Source organism: Girardinichthys multiradiatus, chromosome 7 (assembly GCF_021462225.1).
Source record: "Girardinichthys multiradiatus isolate DD_20200921_A chromosome 7, DD_fGirMul_XY1, whole genome shotgun sequence".
Classification (NCBI taxonomy): domain Eukaryota; kingdom Metazoa; phylum Chordata; class Actinopteri; order Cyprinodontiformes; family Goodeidae; genus Girardinichthys; species Girardinichthys multiradiatus.
Window position 1 is genome coordinate 4,355,042 of NC_061800.1, and position 23,429 is coordinate 4,378,470.

Below are 23,429 nucleotides of genomic sequence, written 5' to 3' on the forward strand. Positions count from 1 at the left end.
CTTGAGTGAAGTCCCTGATAAGTCATGGTCAAAAGACCCTACTGATGTGGGTTTAGTAAAAGGAGCAGTACTTGTCCAAATTAGAGCAAAAACAGAATACAGGCCCAGTGTAAAACAATACCCTTTGAAACATGATGCACGTGAAGGAATAAAACCAGTAATAAAGGATTTAATAACTGCAGGGGTGATAATAAAATGTGAGGACTCACCATGTAACACCCCCATTTTTCCAGTTAAAAAACAAGCTCCATCAACTGGATGGCGCATGGTACAAGACTTACAGGCAGTTAATAATGCAGTTGTTCAGAGAGCACCATGTGTTCCTGAAATGTGGAAAAAACATGGAGCTGCATTAAAAGATGAAAACTATATTTGACCAGATAATAAACCTGTCCTACCAAAGAACCTATAAAAATGGGCGGCAATATTGAGCCATCGTGTTTCACAATGTCTCAACAGGGAGGAATGGTAGGACAGATATATATTAATATTATATAACATATGGGTTTAATTCTTAATTCTTATTAAAAAAAAATTTTGTAGAACCTGTTTAACATGTGCAAAACATAATCCACGAGGGAATTTAAGACCACGAAGGGGACAATTTCCAAAACCAAGATACCCTTTCCAAAGAATTCATATGGATTTTATTGAGTTAAATCACAGTGAAGGGAAAAAAGTTCTGTTTAGTCATTATAGATGCATTTTCTAAATTGATAGAACTATTTCCAACTAAACATTACAAGCACCTCAGGGCTAACACCCTATGAAACATTATTTGGAAGACAATACAGATTACCACAGTTCAAAAATCAGTGGGAGTTAGATGAAGAAGCTAACCTAGCTGATTATATGATGAGTATGTTAGAAAAACAACAGAAACAAAATCAAACTAATGAGGGATGTTCTATTTCCCAGCAGGAAAATCAACTAGTGGAACCAGGAGACTGGGTGTTAATAAGGAGTGTAGAAAAGAAACATTGGTATTCACCTAAGTGGGAGGGCCCATATTAGGTATTATTAACCACTCCTACGGCAGTAAAAATAGCTGAGAGATCAACCTGGATTCACCTTACACATTGTAAAAAGGTCATTTTGGTTGAAAGCTCCGTCAGGGGAAGTGATTTACAGACTGATAATAGGGTGGACCCAGACATTTAGAGGCTGGAGAGACCCGAAAGTCAGTGAAGAAAATTAAGACACTGGAACCACTTAGAGGAGTCAAAATTTCAGCCAAAATGACTTTTAGATGGATGAACAATGCTTTCCGTTGCTGGGTATTTATATTTTTTTCTCATGTTGATTTTTTTATTTTTCTGGTACTTCTGGGAACCAGTCAAGATAAATAAGAATGTAAAAACACCTGCTATGAGTCATATGAAACAAGTAGCGCTAAATCAAGGAAGGCAAGATAACCTAACTATGTGTAATAAACAAACTTCTTATACTTATGGCATTCAAGTGTGCGTGAAATCTAAAACCATAACTGTGGTGCTGATCCCACTCATTAGCTTGACCAAACGAGGAAGGAAAGGGCAGGATTATAGAAGTTATAAATGGTACTTAACTAATGACAGAAGAGACACCTCATGGTCCATGATGGTAGCTGATGAAGGAAACAATTGGACACCAGAGTGGGGCACCACTACTTATGCTAGTCATCAAAATAAGTTGTTTAAGCTCCATAAAGCTGATAATGCAATCCAGGTAACAAAGCGAAGAGAGTAAAAATTATGTTAGGAAACTTAACCAGATGACTAGTTCCTGGTTACTACTGGAGTATCAGGAACAAATAATAACTGGTTATGGATGGTAGAGCAAGCGGCTAACATGACTAAAAGATATTGTGTTGTGTGTATGGGTCCCAGGCTTTATTACAAATAATTCCAGCTGTGATACCACAACCCTGTGTGATGGAAGTAGTAATGAATCAAACTAATCTTAATGAAATGTGTCAGCACTGGGATTCTGTTTTTCCTGTAACTATAGCAGATAAGGATAAATCAGTATTCCATAAGCGGGTCACCACTGGAAACTACACCTGTATAAATATGACAGAGAGAGGCAATAAATTGGGACATCTCACTGCAGTATGGTGTACTGCAATTGTAAAAGTAAATAAGTATTTTAAACCAGTCTCTAGAGGAGACATTTGGTGGTGGTGTGGTGACGATAGGTTGTTTGATCGATTACCTTCAAAAGGTAACGGGACTCTGTGCTCTAATTACTTTATTGTTACCAGTTTCAGTATATTTAATGTAGATGAAGTAACAGATGGACTATCTAGTGTAACTCCACATGATTGGCATAATAGAAAGTGCAGAGCAGTAGCTTGGCAGACTGAGGGAGACTCTACATACATAGATGCTATAGATGAAGATAAATTAACTGATCAAGTAGCTGCAGGATTTGAATCAAGTATCTGTTAGTGGTGCACGATGAACAAAAACGTAGACAGGATCAACTATATTCACTACAATGTGCAAAAACTAGAAAATTGGACACAACGTGGGTTTGAAGCTGTCCATGACTAATTGGCTTCAACTTCCCTGATGGCATTCCAGAATAGAATTGCTTTGGACATGTTGTTAGCTGGAAAAGGAGGAGTTTGTGCTATTTTTGGAAAAAAATATTGCACATTCATACCTAACAACACTACTGCTGATGGTAGCCTCACTAAAGCCATAGAAGGTTTGAGATCTCTAAATGGCAAAATGAAGGAGCATTCTGGAGTAGATACCACGATGTGGGACTCCTGGCTGGATGTGTTTGGGAAGTATAAAATTTTAGTATCATCAGTAATAATTTCCTTTGCAGTGTTTGCTGCAATTTTGACATTGTGTGGATGTTGTTGTATTCCCTGCCTTCCGTCTCATCACCACAGCTATTTCTCCTATGGAAGACAGAGTTACCCAACTCTATCCGTTATTTAAACAGCAGGATGATGAAGATGATGAGGATGCGACTGACCACTTTTCTGACCTGTACCCAGATCCATCTCTATATTAATCTGTGACTTAAATGTCAGTAAGTACCTCTGAGTATAATTGTCTTTGTACTCATGAAAATAATCTTACAGTTAAAAAATCCGAAAGAAGTGGCTGCTGAGTGATATGAGAATATGAGCAAATATTTCGATAAACAGGGAGGAAATGTTGGAATAATTGAATATAGATGCATCTTATATATTTCTCCTATTCTTTAACTTGACTATTTGATTTTATAACCTTTCATGATGTTTGTGTGAGTAAAGGATGGGATGAGTTTGTCTGCAGGAAAAACATCAAAAGTGGAGCTGAGCTTGCTGAGGAGGAAGCAGTCCGCAGTTGAGGAGGTCATAAAAGATGAAGGCTGATTGTGCTGAACGGACAACACACTGATCTTAGGATTGGAGGAGACTGTGGAAGTGTGTTGTTAAAAGATAAAGGTGTTTATGACCTGTTTACGATGCAGCTGTTTTTCCCATCCTTAGAGAGTAACGTTCTTTGTAATTAGGGACCCCCGAAAGATAATAAAAAGAGTGGAACGGACAGATGGTTTTCAGAGCAGTAGGAGATTTGTAACTGAAGCACATCTCTGTCCATTCTCCTTACTGTGAGTGAAATAACTAATTATTTGTCTTTCTCTTCTTTTTGTGATGTTATAAGTATTTTAGGTTGTTTAAACCTGACAGGACTCTACATGCCTGGTTCCCACCGTGAAGCATGGTGGAGGAGGTGTGATGGTGCTTTGATGGTGACACTGTTGGGGATTTATTCAAAATTGAAGGCATACTGAACCAGCATGGCTACCACAGCATCTTGCAGCGGCATGCTATTCCATCCGGTTTGCGTTTAGTTGGACCATCATTTATTTTTCAACAGGACAATGACCCCAAACACACCTCCAGGCTGTGTAAGGGCTATTTGACCAAGAAGGAGAGTGATGGGATGCTGCGCCAGATGACCTGGCCTCCACAGTCACCGGACCTGAACCCAATTGAGATGGTTTGGGGTGAGCTGGACCGCAGAGTGAAGGCAAAAGTGCCAACAAGTCCTAAGCATCTCTGGGAACTCCTTCAAGACTGTTGGAAAACCATTTCAGGTGACTACCTCTTGAACCTCATCAACAGAATGCCAAGAGTGTGCGGAGCAGTAATCAAAGCAAAAGGTGGCTACTTTGAAGAACCTAGAATATAAGACACATTTTCAGGCGTTTCACACTTTTTTGTTCAGTATATAATTCCACATGTGTTAATTCATAGTTTTGATGCCTTCAGTGTGCAGCTACAATATTCATAGTCATGAAAATAAAGAAAACTCTTTGAATGAAGTGTGTCCAAACTTCTGGTCTGTACTGTACTTTGATGTGCCATAAAGAGTGAGGTCTTTGCAGTACAGTGGCCAGCTGTTGGCTAAAGCCATATCCGTGCATTGGCACCAGCAGTGTTCATTTCTTTGTACTGCCACTCGTGCGATAGTAACTCATTCTATCGACAAGATCAACTCCACCAATCAGGGAATTGTATTCACAGACAATACTTGGTCACAAGATGGTCACATATTTCAGATTTTTGTCCCATCTCTGGCCAGTGTGTTTTGGTTCTCTAGCATGAATAGCAGACATAATCTATACCGGTTTATTGTCATTACACTTCTCCGTCTTCCCATCCTCAGTGGTAATTTGGGCTGAGGTACCTCTCCTGTCCTTTTTCATTGTTTTGTCAGTTGGTAGCTTCTGCACTACTGCACCGAGCCTATTCTTCATAACAGTACCAGTTACATACATCCTCTTTATCATCATGCATTGCATAACTTGGATGGATGTGACAAACAAAGAAAACTCTTTGACTGTACATAATGCTTATTCTTGAATTACATATGGCATTGGCCATGACCTTCCTGGCTCAGCGTGACAATGACAACTCTGACTTTTCAGAGTGGGAAGAGGACCCAGACGTTTTAGTCCAAGGGAAAAGCGTCCAGTGAAGGCAGTACCCCATGTCTCAGTCAGCAGAAGGGCTAATGCATATCTACCAGAGGCGGCAAACTTGCAGAGAACGCATCATGCTGTAGAGCAAAAGGCTGCTCAGGGGAAACTCGAGTACAGTGTGTTACATCCAAGGTTTTCCTCCTGCTTACAGGCAGATCGCAACTGTTATAAACCCTTTCACACATGTCTGTGTTTAACTATAAACATGTGTTCATTCATGTGTCACTTTCCTCAATATCCACAGTAAAGCTAATGTTTACCATAATAATAATTATTATATATTATTATTATCATAACTTTAGAGCACATGTCTACTACCAATTTTACAAAACCTTCCTTTTAAGAGTGGCCCTCTTTTTATTTAAACTTACCTTTCCTTACACTCTTGATTTTATGTATTTCATTTTTGGAATATATTTATAGTGTTTATTATGCATTACAATACCTCTTCCTGAGGCAGTTTAAAAACTAAATGCTTTTTGTGCATTTTTCAGATTTCCAGGTGCAAGCCATGAACATAAAACATACTAACTAAAAATATTGTTGCAATGTCCCACAAAAGATAATTTAACTCAATTTGTTTTAAAACTTTAAAAAATATATATTTATTTACTTATTGTGTGTTTGTAATAAAATCTTGTTTTTACATGTCCGCCATACGCCTCATACTCTTCAACCTCGTGCCTCCATATCCCATTTCCCTGAAGCTCCTGTACTCTCCAGGCCTCAGGTACATCATGCTGCCTCTGTAGTGGGGCTGCTCATACATCAGCCAGTGACCGTCCATCTCGTGGCAGGACATGCAGTCAGACATGTGGTGCCGATCCATGATGTTGTCGCAGTCTTCCATCAGCTCATGCCTCTGACCGCCTGTACTGTTAAAAACATCACATATGACATGTAGATTTTGTTTTCAATCCCCCCAACCGTCAGCTTTGATACCCTCAAGAGTTTCCGATTTACCATGGGGATCATACGGCAAGACCTGATGCAGTCTCTCATGTCCATCATGTTCATGTAGGCAGCGTACTCACCTCTCCTGAAAATATACTGATTTCCCATGTAGTTAGGACAATCATAGCCAATAAAGCATCCACTTTCCACCCTGCAGGAGTGACTCCTGCTGAGGAAGGAGGACATGTCATGCACTCAAATGAGCGACCCTGAAAGTTTTTGTCCGCGTAGAAGACGATCTGGTTAAGAATTGAAATGAAAATAAAAGTTTTAAATGAAAAATATCATGCAAAATTTCATAAGTAGTACTCACAATCTCACAAGTGTGCCTACCTTGCCCATAGTTATGGTGCTGGTGTTGGCTCTTCTAAAAATGGAGTTTTGCTACACTATGGCTGTACTGTTTTATCTGTAACTTTTATACCTGACCTAACTCCAAGAATCTGTGGCTGTCATTGTCTAAACACCTGACCCAGCATCATGGTATAGAGGCTCATTTCCATGGGATAGGATTCCCTAGAAGAATTTAGAATGGATTTTTTCTTATTTAAGTCAACTCAATGAGCACGTTTGAAGTGACAGTACATGGTGACAGACAATAGTCTCTTTATCAGATTACAAAGCACACTGTTTAGGGCTACCACTGGTATTTGAACAGTTTACAGGCATGTGAAATCCTTTGTGTGATCACAATAGTTCAACGTACCAGTATACAATGTAAATCGCTGTAAACAAAAGTTGTTCAACTGTTTGCAGAAACATGGTCTGTACATTTTTAATAACATTTTAACTGAAAGATAATAAACAGGCAAGTTGCTTGTTGGATAATCATATTAATTCTGTTTTAATGGTTTCTGTGAATCCTAAAATTTTGCAGAGTAATGGTTTAAACTGACATTTATAAAGGGGTTGATCTGCTAATGCACTATGTTCAGTGGCTGTAGACCATATTGTTTAACCTTGATCCATCATGATAATTTGCTAATCAGACCTAATCTCCATCCATAAATACATATCAATGTAAAAGTGATGACTAGAATGGTGATGAATGAGAAAGGAACATAGACATTACATACATTACAAAACAAATTTATCGAAAGAACTGATAAATGACTAAGCAATCAAAAAAAGTTTATGTAACATATGATATAGAACCAACACTTTAGCTCTAAGGGTGTCTTTTTGCGAAATCGGTTGATTAGCATTTTGGCCACTTCCCATCTAAGAAGGGGACTCTGCAAGTAGCAAGGTTTGCTAAATTTCCAATCCAAAAATAAGCTTGTAGTGCAGTTAAGACGTGGTATAGATTAGCGATCTCTGTAAATCATAGAATATCCAGTCAGCCCCTTCATTTCTATTGTGTTACTGCTCCCAAGTTCTTTTTGTAATTGTAGATGTCTAGCTTACTTAAAAGTTTTTCCATCCAGAGATTTGCTCATTACCTCCTCACAAGGATACTCCAAAAATTATGTAGGTGTGCATTAGTGTGAGTTGTCACTGACTGTTTACACCTATGGATTACACTCATGGCAGTCAGTCTACAAACCAAAGAACACTGCTGAGACAAAAACAAGTGTAGCACATTTAAACTTATATTTAAATGGCCAAGAGAAAATTTGCAGCAATTTCTAATAACAGGGCATGCTGACTGCTAAATTCTGTCAGTGGCAGAGAAACCTATAGTGGAGCCCAATATCACAGAAGGACATGGCAGCGCAACTACAGCCTTCGAGACCAGGACCTACCAGAGGACAGGGACTGACCAGAAATGCGACAGCATAAAGGTAGCTACAACAGAACACATACAATATACCCCAGGAAACAGGCTAGAAGAGTGTGCATGAAGATCTGTTTCATGTTGGATAGAGGTCTGACAGTCAAAGAGGGAGGCAGCCCAAATTATGTAGGACAGAACCATGATTATATTTAATGGCTACCCTTCAACTTTTGTGGTGCTGTAAGGAATGTCTCTATTACAAAACACCAAACATAGAAATACAAGTTAAAGAAATACTTAAACAAGGATGAAGAATAAAACATAAGTATAGCATACTGTACAACTTAGCGCTACAATGGTAAACCTGCACACATCAATAATATTGACAAGATTCTTAGTAAATCAGAATGGATTTATTTAGTGGCACTGAGCAATAAACATTTAGTAGAAGGAATCCATGATCCTCCTCATGCTCATGAACCTCGTGCCTCCATATCCCATCTCCCTAAAGCTCCTGTACTCTCCAGGCCTCAGGTACATCATCTTGCCTCTGTAGTGGGGCTCCTCATACATCAGCCAATGACCGTCCATCACGTGGCAGGACATGCAGTCAGACATGCGGTAGCGGTCCATGAAGTTATCACAATCGTCCATACACTCATGCATCATACCGCCAAAGTTCTCTCTCTCGTAGATCCTCATCCTGTAGGATCCCCTGTACTATAAAAGGATTTGAAATATGCATTGATTTAAAAAAAAAATGATTTCAATATCATCACAGATCAGTTTTAAAAGCCTGAAGTATTTCCAACCCACCATGGGAATCATACGGCAAGACCTGATGCAGTCCCTCCAACCCATCATGCTCATGTAGTCAGCGTACTCTCCCCTCCTGAAGAAATACTGGTTTCCCATATAGTTGGGACGGTCGTAGACCATGAAGCATCCACTCTCCACCCTGCAGGAGTGACACCTGCTCATGTAGGAGGACATGTCAGCACAGTCGCTCATGCACTCATAGTGGCGACCCTGGAAGTTCCTGTCCTCGTAGAAGACGATCTTGGAAAGCATAAAATAATATTAATACTATACAATCAATAGCTTATAAATATTTATATAATCTTTTGGTAAATTAAGTGTGTGACCTTCAGAAAAATGATTAATTGCATTTAAAAAAAAACATTTGACAAAATATCTATATTGTCCATCACCTAAAGATTGCCTACCTTGCCCCTCGTGTTCATGTCGGTGGTGCTCATGATGGCTGCAGATGAGTTGTTACTCCTGCTACTGTACTGCATTCCCACCTGGTTTAACCCTTTCCTTTTATACCTGAACAAATGTAAAGAGCAACTGGCCCCTGTTATAGAACCCCTGACTCAACAACTTACTATAGAGCTGCACAGAATGCAGAGGTTACATGCTGAGTTTTTTGTCTTTAGTCTTTAGAAAGGCCTTTCTGTCATATTTGAACAAATAGCACTATGAACAGTGCTTACAATATGTGACTGTTAAGAATAGTTTTATGCCCTTTTTCAAGTGTTTGTGTAAGCTGAGACTTTATTGCAACACGACATTTTATGTAATTTATCACCTCTGGGGGCACACATTTATTTGTTCTCTTTTTATCATCCAACATATTAATTAATTTCAGTGCCAGTTATTCAAAGTAATTCAACATGGTTTAAATACACGCATTCACTATGGTTGTCATGATAACCCAGTGAAAATATTTGAAGGTTTCATGAATTTTCACAATAATGAAAATTTATTTCCTTCTAATATAATTTTTTTTTAATGATTCTGTATGGGTGAAATTCTGTATCAAATGGTGCTGACGGCAGTCTGCAGAGTTTGATTACTTTCTTATTCAACTGCTTGTAGTTTTAATTGTGTTTGTAGAAGTGGTTTATACATATCAACCAAGAGTCTGATGTTTTAGAGTACCACACATGTGTTGGGACCACAGCCATGGATTTCAACATGAAAACTCCAGTACGAACTTTTCTGGAACTTTCAAAATAAATTGCATTTAACCGAAAGGGGGGTAGCAGCGGGCTTTCCATGATGCCACTGCCCGTATAAAACCCCCACCTTCCCAATGGTCCTTTCTCTTCCACACCGGTGATCATCGGGATAGAAGAGGCACAGCACGCTAATGTCTCTTTGCTGGCAAACAGACATAAACTCTTCAAACTGGATCCAAGGGTGTCATAAAATCATGCGATCATATGCACAAGTTAAGTACTGATGAATTACTGTTGAAAGAATCCGATGTTAATTCATGAAAAGGGGAAATTAAGGTATAAGCATTGCTTTACTTTCTCTCTGAGGCCTGCAGAAGCAAACTGTGTTCCAAAGAAGTCCCCAGTAGAGACACTGTCTCTACAAAGCCGAGTGGAGCGGTTTTCCCAGTCTGAGAGGAGGACAACAGGAGCCGCCCACTCACTGCTCCAGAGGATAGCTGGAAGCTAACCCTTTGTTCACAGAGCTTTCTTCAAACGTCGTCGTCGCCCGGACAACTCCTCCTCAACACGTTTCAAACGAGGTTAGGGTTTGGGCAGAGAGATTTAGGGTAAAATGATCTGAACGTTTTCATTTTCTGAAGTTTGGTTTTGTTTGTGTGAAGCTCTGCTATCTTAGTGCTGGCAGGCTATCTGCAGCACACATGCTCAATTTTGTGTTCTGTTTGTGTGTTTTTAAAGTTAAGACAAACTTTATTTAAAGGGTGATTTTAAACACAGAAGATTGATCATAACGCGGTGTCTGCGCTTATGCATTTTAACCCTTTTATTGACGGTATTTTAAAGGTGTGTGTTTGATTCTGGTGCTAAGCTATCAGCGTCTTTTGTTAGCTTCACTGCTAACAGGTAAGGACACGTGCTTGCATACTTATGCCCATTTTTCCAGAAAGATTTGGTTCTCTGAGGCGGCTGACGAGTACCGTGGGGCCAAGCGTGCTGCGGCCCGGGCGGTGGCAGAGGCAAAAACTCGGACCTGGGAGGAGTTCGGTGAGGCCATGGAGGACTACCGGTTGGCCCCGAAGCGATTCTGGCAAACCGTCCGGCGCCTCAGGAAGGGAAGCAGTGCTTCGCCAACACTGTTTACAGTGGGGTGGGGAGCGGTTGACCTCGACTGGGGACATTATCGGCCGGTGGAAGGAGTACTTTGAGGATCTTCTCAATCCTGCCATCACGCATTCCCTGGTGGAAACAGAGGCTGGGGACTCGGGGTTGGAATCTTTCATCACCCAGGCTGAAGTCACCGAGGTGGTTAAAAAGCTCCGCGGTGGCAGGGCTTCGGGGTTGGATGAGATCCGCCCTGAGTACCTCAAGTCTTTGGACGTTGTGGGGCTGTCATGGTTGACACGCCTCTTCAACATTGAGTGGCGGATGGGGACAGTGCCTTTGGATTGGCAGACTGGGGTGGTGGTCCCCCTACATAAGAAGGGTGACCGGAGGGTGTGTTCCAACTACAGGGGGATCACACTCCTCAGCCTCCCTGATAAGGCCTACGCCAGGGTACTGGAGAGGAGAGTCCGGCCGATAGTCGAACCCCGGCTTCAGGAGGAGCAGTGTGGTTTTCGTCCCGGTCGTGGAACACTGGACCAGCTCTATACCCTCTACAGGGTACTCGGGGGTTCATGGGAGTTTGCCCAACCGGTCCACATGTGTTTTGTGGATCTGGAGAAAGCATTCGACTGTGTCCCTCGTGATGCCCTGTGGGGGGTGCTCCAGGAGTATGGAATCGGGGGCCCTTTACGAGGGGCCATCCGGTCTCTGTACAAGCGGAGCAGGAGTTTGGTTCGCATTGCCGGCACTAAGTCGGACCTGTTCCCGGTGCATGTTGGACTCCGGCAGGGCTGCCCTTTGTCACCGGTCCTGTTCATAACTTTTATGGACAAGATTTCTAGACGCAGCCAAGGGCCGGAGGTGGTCTGGTTTGGGGACCAGAGGATTTCGTCTCTTCTTTTTGCAGATGACGTGGTCCTGCTGGCCCCCTCTAGCCAAGACCTACAGCATGCACTGGGGCGGTTCGCAGCTGAGTGTGAAACGGCTGAGATGAAGATCAGCTACTCCAAGTCCGAGGCCATGGTTCAGCCAGAAAAGAGTGGCTTTTCCTCTTCAGGTTGGAGGGGAGCTCCTGCCTCAAGTGGAGGAGTTTAAGTATCTCGGGGTCTTGTACACGAGTGAGGGAAGAATGGAGCGGGAGATTGACAGACGGATCGGTGCGGCTGCCACAGTAATGGGGGCGCTGTGCTGGTCCGTTGTGGTGAAGAGAGAGCTGAGCCGAAAAGCGAAGCTCTCGATTTACCGATCGGTCTACGTTCCTACCCTCACCTATGGCCATGAACTTTGGGTCATGACCGAAAGAACGTGATCCCGGATACAAGCAGCGGCAATGAGCTTCCTCCGTAGGGTGGCCGGGCACTCCCTTAGAGATAGGGTGAGGAGCTAGGCCATCCGGGAGGGTCTCAGAGTAGAGCCACTATTCCTCCACATCGAGAAGAGCCAGTTGAGGTGGCTCGAGTCTGCTGCCCCCGCGACCCGGTCCCGAATAAAGTGAAAGACGACGAGTACGAGTACGAGTACGATTTGGTTCTTTTCCAAAATACCTCCTTAAATATTTGACCATTTCCTTAATAATATTTCTTTAAATATTTTTATAAATAAAGGCAGCTAATGAGACACCGCTGAGAATTAGTCATCCATAAGGTTGGTTTTATTCAGATGATCATTCTTTAAAACATTATTTTAATAAAATAATATTTTATCTGATCTTATATTGTGAATGGTTGTCTAAAGGTATGCTGATTATTGCCTAAGTTAGTTCCAAAACTAACTTAACTTCACTTCCAGATTCTTCAAGATAATCCTTGGTTCTCAAACATAAACATTGCATGGTAATGTTGCATCACTCTTTTTCTCATGGTTTTCAATCATCTCTTATGAACTTGTTTATATTGTACATAGCCCATTAGTCTTTGTTATTCTTTAATTCTACTTGGTAGTTTAGTTGGATTGTTTTAGCATAGTAAAGAGTTTCTTGATTGAAATATGTTTGACTTTGAGTTGACTTGTTTTTGTTAATAAATTCTTGTATTTTAAGAAATTGTGTGAATTCATTCCATGTGTGTGTGCAGAGTTTTGCCGTTCAATAATGTCAGAGCTTGGCTCACACCTTTCTATTTTGTCCTAATACCACCGCCTTACTGGGCTGGTATTCACAGGACAACCCTTAACAGACCGAAATATTATTTGATAAAATATTAAAATATTAATATTAAATAATATTCTCAGATTCATAGTCACAACACATGTCTATGTTTACCTAAGGGACAGGTAGAGCAATGAACGTAGAAAAATATTTTTTTATATTTCTGCCCCAGTTACGGTTTGGGGTCTAAGAGGTTATAAACAACTAAAGGGTAAAACTGAGTAGTCAGAGTTATATTAGAAACACACTTCATCTATTGATTCTCCTTCCACCAGTTGTTAAATACGAAGAGCAAACTGCAAACCCTACTTGATTCAGACCTACAACAGAACGGGAGGAACACCCATCTACATACAAAACAAGATCAGGGTTAGACAAAGGGGTGTCTTGCAAGTCAGGACGAGGGGTACAAACAACATTCAAGACAGCTGCGCAGTCATGACTCTCACCATCCTCCTCAGTAGGCAGAAGTGTGGCTGGGTTTAAAGTGTTACAACGTTTAATTGTAATGTTAGGCATGTCCAATAATATTGAGGAATACCTAAGCCACCTTGCTGCTGATAGATGAGACGTCTTTTGTTCCAGGAGGATGATAGAAACACAATGTGGAACAGTGGATTATATCCAACAATGTCACGTGACGCTAACACTGCTTTCTCAGCTGCAGCAATAGCGCGCAAACAACCAGGTAAGCCGGCTGCAACTGCATTGAGCTTACTGGAATAATAAGCCACAGGTCGCAATTTATCACCATGAGATTGCAACAACACAGATGACATGAAACCAGATTTTTCATCCACCATTTGAATAAATGGCTTGTCAGAGTTTGGTAAAGCCAATGCAGGTGCAGAAGACAGGGCTGTTTTTAAATCAATGACAGCGAGTTCTGCCTCATCTGTACATTTAATTTTATCTGCAGCTTCCAGGTTCCGCCCATATATTAAACTGGCCAAAGGCACTTCCAGCTCAGAATAATTCAGAATGTGTGCAGAGCTCACATATAGCCTGTCATACCCAAAAATGACATCATTTGTTTCTTTGTGACAGGTTTTGGGATTTTCAAAACTGCTTCAATGCGGGGACAGATTTCTACTTTTATGTGAGATAACATGACCAAGAAATGTAACTTCTTGCTGCACAAACGGCATTTTAGATTTTTAAACTTTGTGACCCTTTTTATGAAGATGTTGAAGCAGTTTTAAGGTGTTTTTCCTACATTGATTCGCTGATCCTGCTGATAATAATAAATCATCAACATACTGTGTAAGGACAGTTCCAGGAGACAGAGTCAAATCAGCCAAGGAGTCCTTCAGAGCTGTGTTAAAAATAATCGGACTCTCTGTGTAGCCATGACAAAGACACAATATGGCTTCCCATCAAACTCAAAAGCAAACCAATACTGACTGTCCTTGTGTACAGGGACAGAAAAAAATGCATTTGCCAGGTCTATCACTGAAAAATATTTAGCTTCTGGCAGAATTTGTGACAAAATCGTAGACGGCTTCGGAACTGATGGTGCGCGAGCCACAACAGACTGGTTGGCAAACTGAAGGTCCATGACAAATCTCCATTTGTCAAGTACTCTAGGGGGCCTAATTTGTTCCACTCCCTGCAGAGTGGAAGACTTTAAAGGAACTGTTTCACCTGAAGCAGAGACAGAATGAACATAATGACTACTCAATTTTGGCTGCTCTTTGATGCATTTAGCTGATAAAACAGAGTGTGTTGCTCCTGAATCTACAACAAAAGAAATTTCTTCACCCATCACCATCATAGAAAACAAAAGCATTCTTTTAAAAGCAGGGTTCTGTGTATGGAGATACGTGCCTGGTAAAACTACGGAGGCACCTTGTAAATGTATTATGGCCTCTGTAAGCAACCTATGTGATTCAGTATCATCATGCAACTGTGTGTGTGTTTGTGAAACCTCACACTCCTTTAGAGACTCCTCCTCAATGCGAGTGGCAGCCAGATCCAGGGTCCCGTCCTCCCCCCGTCAGTTGCCGCTGTCAGGCCGCTGCAGTTTCTCTGGACATTCATTCTTCCAGTGTCCCAACTGTCCACAGTTATGGCAAGCATCTGAGCGGGACCACAGTCCTCTTCCCCGACCTCTGCCCCAGCGTGTCCTGCCTCGTCCTTGAGAAAAAGAACCACGTTGATTTGTGCTGCAGTCCACGGTCGAAACACCAACTGAGGCTCATTCGTTCCGGCTACTTCCAACATAGGGCATTGATAATCTTCTCCCTCTTTTTTCTCCTCTCCTCGCTGTTTTCCACTTCGTAGCCATGCAAACCCAAGAAAAGTAACATGAAAGGAGAGTAAAACTGATTTCTGGTCCTTCAATGATCCCAGTCGCTGCTCATCTGTAGGCTGTTTTATCTTAGGAAGGGATGGAGTTAGAGGAGAAGGAGGGTGTATTACTACACCTTGTGGTCTGCTGGGGCCTCTTTGCTCGGTGAGGTCAACCTGCACTGCAGGTGAATGTGTAGGTAGACTCGCGGGCTGATGCTGAGGTGGACTGGCGAGCCGACTTGACTGACTTGCGGGCAGATTTACTGGTTGACCTGCTGCTGAAGGAGGACGGGAGTCTAGATCGAGGTCTGCCATCTGGAGGGCCTGCAACTCCGTCTGTAAGGATGAAGCATATGGACAGGAGGGTGAAGCATCACTAGGTCTATATGGGGGGGGGGGAAATGTGGGGTCATCAACGATATGACCAGCATTGTCATACCTGTTACCCACAAATCTTTTCACCCTGCCATCTGTTTCAATTCGGACTTTCTTTCCCTACGCATAGCTTCCGTAATCCATTCATTCCAACACTTTACCCGTATTTCTCTCTGATCTAAATCTTGTTTTTTAATCTTTTTTTTTATTTTCTTCCCAATCTCTATCCATCAACTATTTTACTTTATTTAGCTGATTTACACTCAAACTTCCACCCTGTGGAAAACCAAACGTATCTTCCCAAATTAAAGCACATTTAACACAATCATCCCCACCTTTTTCTTTCATTATTTTATAAATCGCAGAGTCTGGAGAAGGACGCACCCCTGATGCCTTTGAGGTTTGGGAACCCATTTTTACCCGTTCAGCGGCACGTCTGCCATCTGGCTTTCTCCTTTATAAGGTGTAGAAATTGCAAAAACCACCCGCAAAACCCTTTGTTTTGCTTTATCTTATTGTTACCAATAAGAACCTCCCTGTATTCCTTACAGGGTAACCTGGCCCTCAGTCGATGTCCTCCCTCTCCAAACTCCGGAACCTAATTAATTAGTTAGGAGATGATGGTTAATGTGTAATAAAAATAATATATATTATATCATTCAGAGCAACTTCTCACCCAGATATATTTGCAGATTTATAGTCCGGATCCAATTGGCCAGAAGCCGCATGCAGGCACTAGGACTCCCCTCTGTTAAATGGAGGTGGACTGTGGACAACGTCTTCAGGCTGGCCAGGCGTCCCTATCCCCTCCTGCGGATTCCTCTGGCTCGTCGTATCCTTTTCGCGACGCCAAAATTGTTATGGATTTTCATATAAAAGTGGGAGAGAAGACAACTCATTAACAAGATAGAGACCGGACTTTGTCTTTAAAAGTTTATTAAAAGGCTTTCAGCGTTTCAAGACTCTGTCACTGAGCAAGTCAGAAAAGCAGAGCAACAATCACAAACAGTATTTCTACCAAAAATGAGGGTGTTATCTCAACTTCAAAGAGTTTTAGAAATATGGCCCCTAGACCCTCACCGGGTCAGAGGTAACAAAGTTATTTATGAGGGCACCCATCTACCCTCCCTAAAAATATACACTTCAGAGAGTGTTAACCATAAAACTCTCCAGCATTTGAATTTAGAGTCCATCTGCTCTAAATAACAGAACACTAATAAAACACAGAGGTCAGAGGAGAGAGGTAGATGGAAGGTCACCTCTGAGTGATAAAACACAGAGGTCAGAGGAGAGAGGCGAAGGAAAGATCGGAGGACTTTAAAATAATTTTCCATTACAACTGTATCAACTTTATTAACAGACCAATGGTCAGTGTTGCCATATAGGGGGGAAAAGTTAGGACAATTCCAAGGGTCCCTGAATGACGAGGGCCCAAAAAATAGGTCAAGATTATTGAACATAATCAAGCATAAAAATGCACATTAAACGTGATGCTGTTTTTGTTTTTACTTGTTTTTGGCAGTGAAAGTTTAAAGCCCCACTCTCCGACCAAAAAGTAAAGATCCATATGGACCGACTAATGACCTTTATCAGCATGAAATGGTTTGTTCCTGCTTTAGTGATATTGACAGTGTTTAGAGCAACAGTCAGAAGTTGATGACCATGCTGCCTAGAAAATGATGAAATCATGTTTTCAAAAAAGGAAGGAGAAAAAAAGGAAGAGGAAGCTAAACTTCAAAGAGCTGACCAATTAATCTGCTGGGAAGAAATCTGCTCTTGCTGCCCTTGGTGAGTCAGGCTGTGCAGGTGATGACTGTCAAATGGCTTATTTAAGAGAAACGTTTGGGTTTCCGGGAGCTCTTTGTTCTTATTTTGTTCTAAAATCTGCTGTTTTACTATTTTGAGATGATGATGTTAATGTGATGATGTAATTTTATTTTTATTGAAAAGTTATAGAAAGTTATGTTATAAATTATAATTTTATAAGTTAAACAGTTAAAATATATATTTAATTTGTTAGAATATCTTTTCATTTTAAATGTGTACAGTAAAAATGCATAGTCTGTGAAATATTGCCTTCAACACATTTTTATGTCTGCTTTAAATTTTACATAAAATAGTGAATTGCATACTATATGCATACTGCTGCATGTACAATGATTTCTTATAGTAGTCTTATGTTTCTGGCTAATTGTCTACAAGAACAAAGGAAAATCTCACCCTCTCTTCAGTCAGAATTGGACCCAAAATCTAGTAAATGAAGATTATTGTCTTGATCTTATGGATAAATTATTAATTAAATTAAATTAATTAGATGACCCGATTGCCTTAATAATCATCTTAAAGTACTTGGCAAAATCTATAAATCATAGCACTGTTATGACTAACTATGGATTAGTTTAAATCTTTCTGATTTCATAAATCAGCAAAATATGTCAATTCATATAAGAGAAACTGACATATATTGGCATGCAGACAACACTTTTTGGAACATATCAACTGACTGGGTCATATTTCTCATATGTTGGGGATCCCGGTATGCCACCTGTGTGGAAACCAAGGATATTTTGAATAGACTTATGGTTCATCAAGGACATTTTGAAAGAACAAAGCAGGCCCTGTAGGTAAAAGTTTAAATCTGAGATGTCTATGTGCACTACATCAATACAATAAAACCAAAACCTTAGGTTTATGATTAAATTCAACTTCAGTTACATGCTGATTCAGTCCAATGATACTGCTTCACTCAGTCTCCCATTCCGAGTGATCACTGTGTGACAGTGGAAAGATACATTTCCATTTTAACAGAAATAAATCTGCAAAAACAGGACTATGCTTGGTGACCATGTGCCTTGATAAAGTTATGATAAAATATTGTTGGTTTTAACTAACAATATTTAATGTTCTGAGCCCGTATTCGCAAAGAATGTTAAGACTTAAAGTAACTTCTAGTAACATTATGGATATTTCTGAGAATTTTCCCAAAGGTAAGATTAAAGTTATTCATGAAGCATCTTAGGCCTTAAGAGAGCTCCTAACGTGAGGAAATGTTAGGAGTAGTGTGGAGGACTTTTAGTGGAGAGTGTCCCAAGCAGGGAAGATGGTGTATAGACAGAGAGAAAGAAGAGATATTCTCCAAACAATAAACAGTTAATTAATAAAACACATCTGGATCGATTGCGCAGAGCTCCACCCACTTAATAGTCAAGTAAATGAGCACATAAACACCCATAACAATCATATGATTATTAATATAGAGATGAGATTAACTTTATCATCCCCTAGGGTGAAATTATAGTTTCAGCTGCAGGACAGGTTAAAGGTGTACCTCTACTAAGGTAATATCAGGAAGGATAAATAAATAACAGAAACAATAATAAATAACCATGAATAAAAAGTAAAACAAATTACAAACAATGTAGTACATAATTCTTTGAATATTTTACTGTATAATGTGTTCAAAAAAGGTTGTCGGATAATTTTTTGGAAGAAATTTGAATAACTCCAAATAATATACACATTCATAAATCCAAACTCTAGACAAGATACAGGACAATAATCTTAGCACTATATACATAGAAGAAAGATGTAAATGAGGTGAATACGTATTTGCTGTATTGTTCATGATGATGTCAGCAGCCTAAGCCTAAATGATCATCTACAATGCTCCCCGTCCTGGTGTGCTGCTATCTCCTCTCTAGAATCTGAGCAGCAGGTACCAGAGCTGCTCACATTCCAGGCTGGTGCTGAAAGCAGAGGGAGCGACACAATGATTTGCTGGGAATGCCTGTTTGTTCCCACCGTGATCCCAGGACCAAATCTACCTTTCAACACCCCTCTCTTCTCCTCCACCAGCAGCATGGCAAGTAAACATGATGATAAGCAAATCAAAATAATGTCAAGCATCAAAATAAGCTATGTTCAAACAGTTTTGATGCTGTGTGAAAATTAATTAAATTTTGCTAAGTCATCATGATTTACACATTTCTGAATCCGGTCACGAGGTCAACCACAACTCCTCACTAAAATAGGAATCTCTCGTCTCCTTGCTTAGAGTCGCTCTCAGCAGAGAAGAGAATCAGGAGTCCTCGCCAGGAACTTTTAGGCTAAGATAGGAGCTCTCTGAGAGGACTCTGAGAATTTTTGTGAATACGGGCCCTGGTGTTTACCAGGTTCTAAAATGAGTTAAAGCTAACCTTAAGAGTACAAAACCAGATTCCACAGATGTATTATTTGTAAAACAAAGAAATGCAAAACAATGAATGAAATATCAACAATGCCAACAAAATCCTACACACATACAGAATATGGAAAACTATGTTGTTCCCCCAGCCATCGGATGAAACATGGACTGAACTGTACAAAATCAAACAAGCTGGGACGAAATGAGCTACCTGCTCAGCTAATGTGAACAGGCCTCTGTTATTTGTTCTGTGTTGTGTTTTAAGGTTAAGACAAATGTTATTTAATGGGTGGTTTTAAACACAGATCAGCTATAATGCTCTGTCAACGTTCATATGCATATAAATTTTTGTATAAATGGTATTTCAATGTACGTTTGACATTGAAGAAGTGCTGAACAAGCTATGAGTTTTCCTTTGTTAGTTACAACTGCCAACGGCTAATGCTAGCGCAAGGCAGGTAAAAACGTTAAGATCAGCTATCCAGAAAGGTTATTGATTCCACAAAATATTTCCTTCAAAATTATTTAACAAAATCGGGATAGCTAAATAAACAACAATAAGAAGTGGTTATCCAAAAGCTTGTGTTCTAATTCAGCAAATCATTCTTTAAAAATATAATTTTATTAAAATAATGTTAATGTTAATGCTATGGCAAGGCCATGGCCAAGCCGGGTCACAGAGGTTGTCAAAAAGTTCTAAGGGTGGCAAGGCTTCTGGGGTGGATAAGATCCTTCCTGAGAACCTCAGGTCTCTGGATGCTGAGGACCTGTTGTGGCTGACATACCTCATCAACATTGGGGACAGTGCCTCTGGACTGGCAAACCTTCACAAGAAGGGGGGCCGGAGGTTGTGTTCCAACTACAGGAAAATCACACTCCTGAGCCTCCCTGGAAAGACCTATGCCAGGGTGTTGGAGAGGAGAGTCCAGCCAATAGTTGGCTTCAGCAGGAGTAGTGTGGTTTTTGTCCCAGCTGTGGAACACTGAACCAGCTCTAGATCCTCTACAGGATGTTAGGGGCCATCCAGTCTCCGTACAAACGGCGCAGGGGTTTGGATCGCATTGCCAGTAAAAAGTCAGACCAGTTCCCAGTGCATGTTGGACTCTGGGAGGGCTGCCCTTTGTTACCGGTCCTGTTGAAAGTTTTCATGGACAGGATTTCTAGGTGCAGCCAAATGCCGGAGGGCGTCTGGTTTGGGGACCAGTAGATTGCGTCTCTCCTTTCTGCAGATCATGTAGTTCTTCTGGCTCCCTTCAGCCAGAACCTCAGGCATGCACTAGGGCAATTCCCAGCTGAGTGCGAAGCCCTGGGGATGAGGACAAGCTTTTCCAAGTCCGAGGCCATGGTTCTCAACTGGAAAAGGGTGGCTTGCCTGGAAAAGAGTTCCTGCCTCAGGTGGAGAAGTTCAAGTATCTCAGGGTCTTGTTCATGAGTGAGGGAAGAATGGAGAGGAAGATTGACAGATGGATCAGTGCGGTTCGCCCAGTGATGCAGACACTCCACTAGTCCGTTGTGGTGACGAGAGAGCTGAGCCGAAAGGCAAAGCTCTTGATTTACTGGTTGGTCTATGTTCCTACCCCTACCTATGGACTTTGGGTCATGACTGAAAGAACAAGATCCCGGATACAAGCAGCTGAAATGAGCTTCTTACACAGAGTGACCAGGAACTCCCTTAGATATAAGGTGAGGAGCTTGGAGTAGAGCTGCTGCTCCTCCACATCGAGAGGAGTCAGCTGAGGTGGCTCAAGTGTCTTTTATGTTATGTTCTGTGTCCAATCTGTCACGTAATTATAAATGACTAAATATTTTTTTCATTTGCGCCAAAGATTGTAATTGACCTTATGCCTCTCAATTTCTGTAATCTCATCACTTGGTGATTACATTCCAAAGCAGGCCTGGAAAAGGCCTGCTTTGAATGCACAGACTGGACTGTTTTTGAAACTTCAGCCACGGACTTAAACCAACTAACTGATGTGGTGACATCATATATCAGTTTCTCTGAGGACATGTGTGTGCAGACCAAGACATTCTGCACCTTTGGGAACAACAAGCCATGGTTTACTCCACATCTCAGGAACCTGAGCAGGGATAAGGAAGAAGCTCACAGCAGTGGAGATTGGGCTCGGTACAGGCAGACCAGGAACATACTAACAAAGGAGATCAAAGCAGCCAAGAGAAATTACAGTGAGAAGCTAAAGAACAGCCTTTCAACTGGTGATGCTTCGGCTGTATGGACCAGTCTGAGAAACCTGACTGCCTATAACCTGAACAGAATCCTTGCCTGGCCAACCGTCTGAATGGCTTCTACTGCAGACATGACAGGAAGCCGTTCACACCTCAAACCATCTCCTCCACATCCAATTCAGGAACAAATTCGACCCATAAAACAACCAACCCCCTACCTTCAGATCCTCTGCCTGCACTAAAAATCTCTGGGGAAGACGTAAATAGGCTCTTTCAGCACATGAAAACAAAGAAAGCTGGAGGACCTGATAACGTCTCCCCATCATGCCTGAAAGCCTGTGCAAATCAACTCGCCTCGATCTTCACCTGGATCTTCAACAAGTCACTGGAGACGTGTGAGGTCCCCTCCTGCTTCAAACGATCCACCATCATCCCAGTGCCCAAGAAACCCACCATCCTAGGATTAAATGACTACAGGCCTGTAGCCCTGACATCTGTGGTCATGAAATCCTTTGAACGGCTGGTGTTGAAGCACCTGAAAGACATCACAGACCCCCTGCTGGACCCCCTGCAGTTTGCTTACCGAGCAAACAGGTCGGCAGATGATGCTGTTAACTTAGGTCTACACTTCATCCTGCAACATCTCGACCGTCCAGGGACGTACGCCAGGATCCTGTTTGTAGACTTCAGCTCGGCCTTCAACACCATCATACCAGACATCCTCCACCAGAAGCTCACCCAGCTCAACGTCCCAGCCTCCACTAGTCAGTGGATCAACAGCTTCCTGACAGACCGACAACAGCAGGTGAGACTGGGGAGCATCTTCTCCCGCAGCAGATCAATAAGTACCGGTGCCCCCCCAGGGGTGTGTTCTTTCCCCACTCCTCTTTTCCCTGTACACAAATGACTGCCCCTCATCGGACTCGTCCGTGAAACTCCTGAAGTTTGCAGACGACACCACTGTCATTGTTCTGATCCAGGACGGTGATGAGTGTCAGGTTTAATCAACCTAACAATACTTATAACAACACAAAAAGAAAAGAGAGACAAAGTATTAGTTTCTTTTACTCGCTTTGCAAGGAGAAACGGTCAAGATTTGCTCAGTTACAGATCTCGCACCGCTCTGAAGCCTATCCGACCGCCTCCTCTTTTTATTGTCTTTCGGGGGTCCCTAGTTTACAAAAACATTGTTCTCTAAAGGATGGGGGAAAACAACAACTGCTTTGTAAACAGGTCATAAACAGCTTTATCTTTTAACAACAAATTTCCCACAGTCTCCTCCAACTTGTAGGGTCAGTTGTGCTTTTTGTTGAGTGTAATCAGCCTTCATCTTTATGACCTCCTCAACTGGACTGCTTCCTTCTCTGCTAGCTCAGCTCCATTTATTATCCTGCAGACAAACTCATCACATCCTTTCTCACACATATATCATGAAAAGTTATATAATCAAATAGTCAAGTTAATAAATAGGAGAAACTATAAGACAAATCTTTTTTCAATTATTCCAACATTTCCCCCCTGTTTGTCTTATATTTG

At 41.4% G+C, this 23,429-nt stretch overlaps 1 protein-coding gene and 1 pseudogene across 1 annotated transcript; both read right to left on the reverse strand.

The window, feature by feature from the left end:
- Positions 1–5,607: 5,607 nt before the first annotated feature.
- LOC124871380 lies at positions 5,608–7,782 on the reverse strand (annotated as a pseudogene).
- A 251-nt stretch (positions 7,783–8,033) lies between these two features.
- Positions 8,034–8,959, reverse strand: LOC124871959 (gamma-crystallin M3-like). The gene is made up of 3 exons (XM_047371596.1): positions 8,869–8,959; positions 8,459–8,701; positions 8,034–8,362 (listed from the first exon to the last, which is right to left on the reverse strand). The coding sequence occupies exons 1-3, from the start codon at positions 8,941–8,943 to the stop codon at positions 8,084–8,086; spliced, it is 597 nt and encodes a 198-aa protein (XP_047227552.1). The 5' UTR covers positions 8,944–8,959; the 3' UTR covers positions 8,034–8,083.
- Between the last annotated feature and the right edge of the window lie 14,470 nt (positions 8,960–23,429).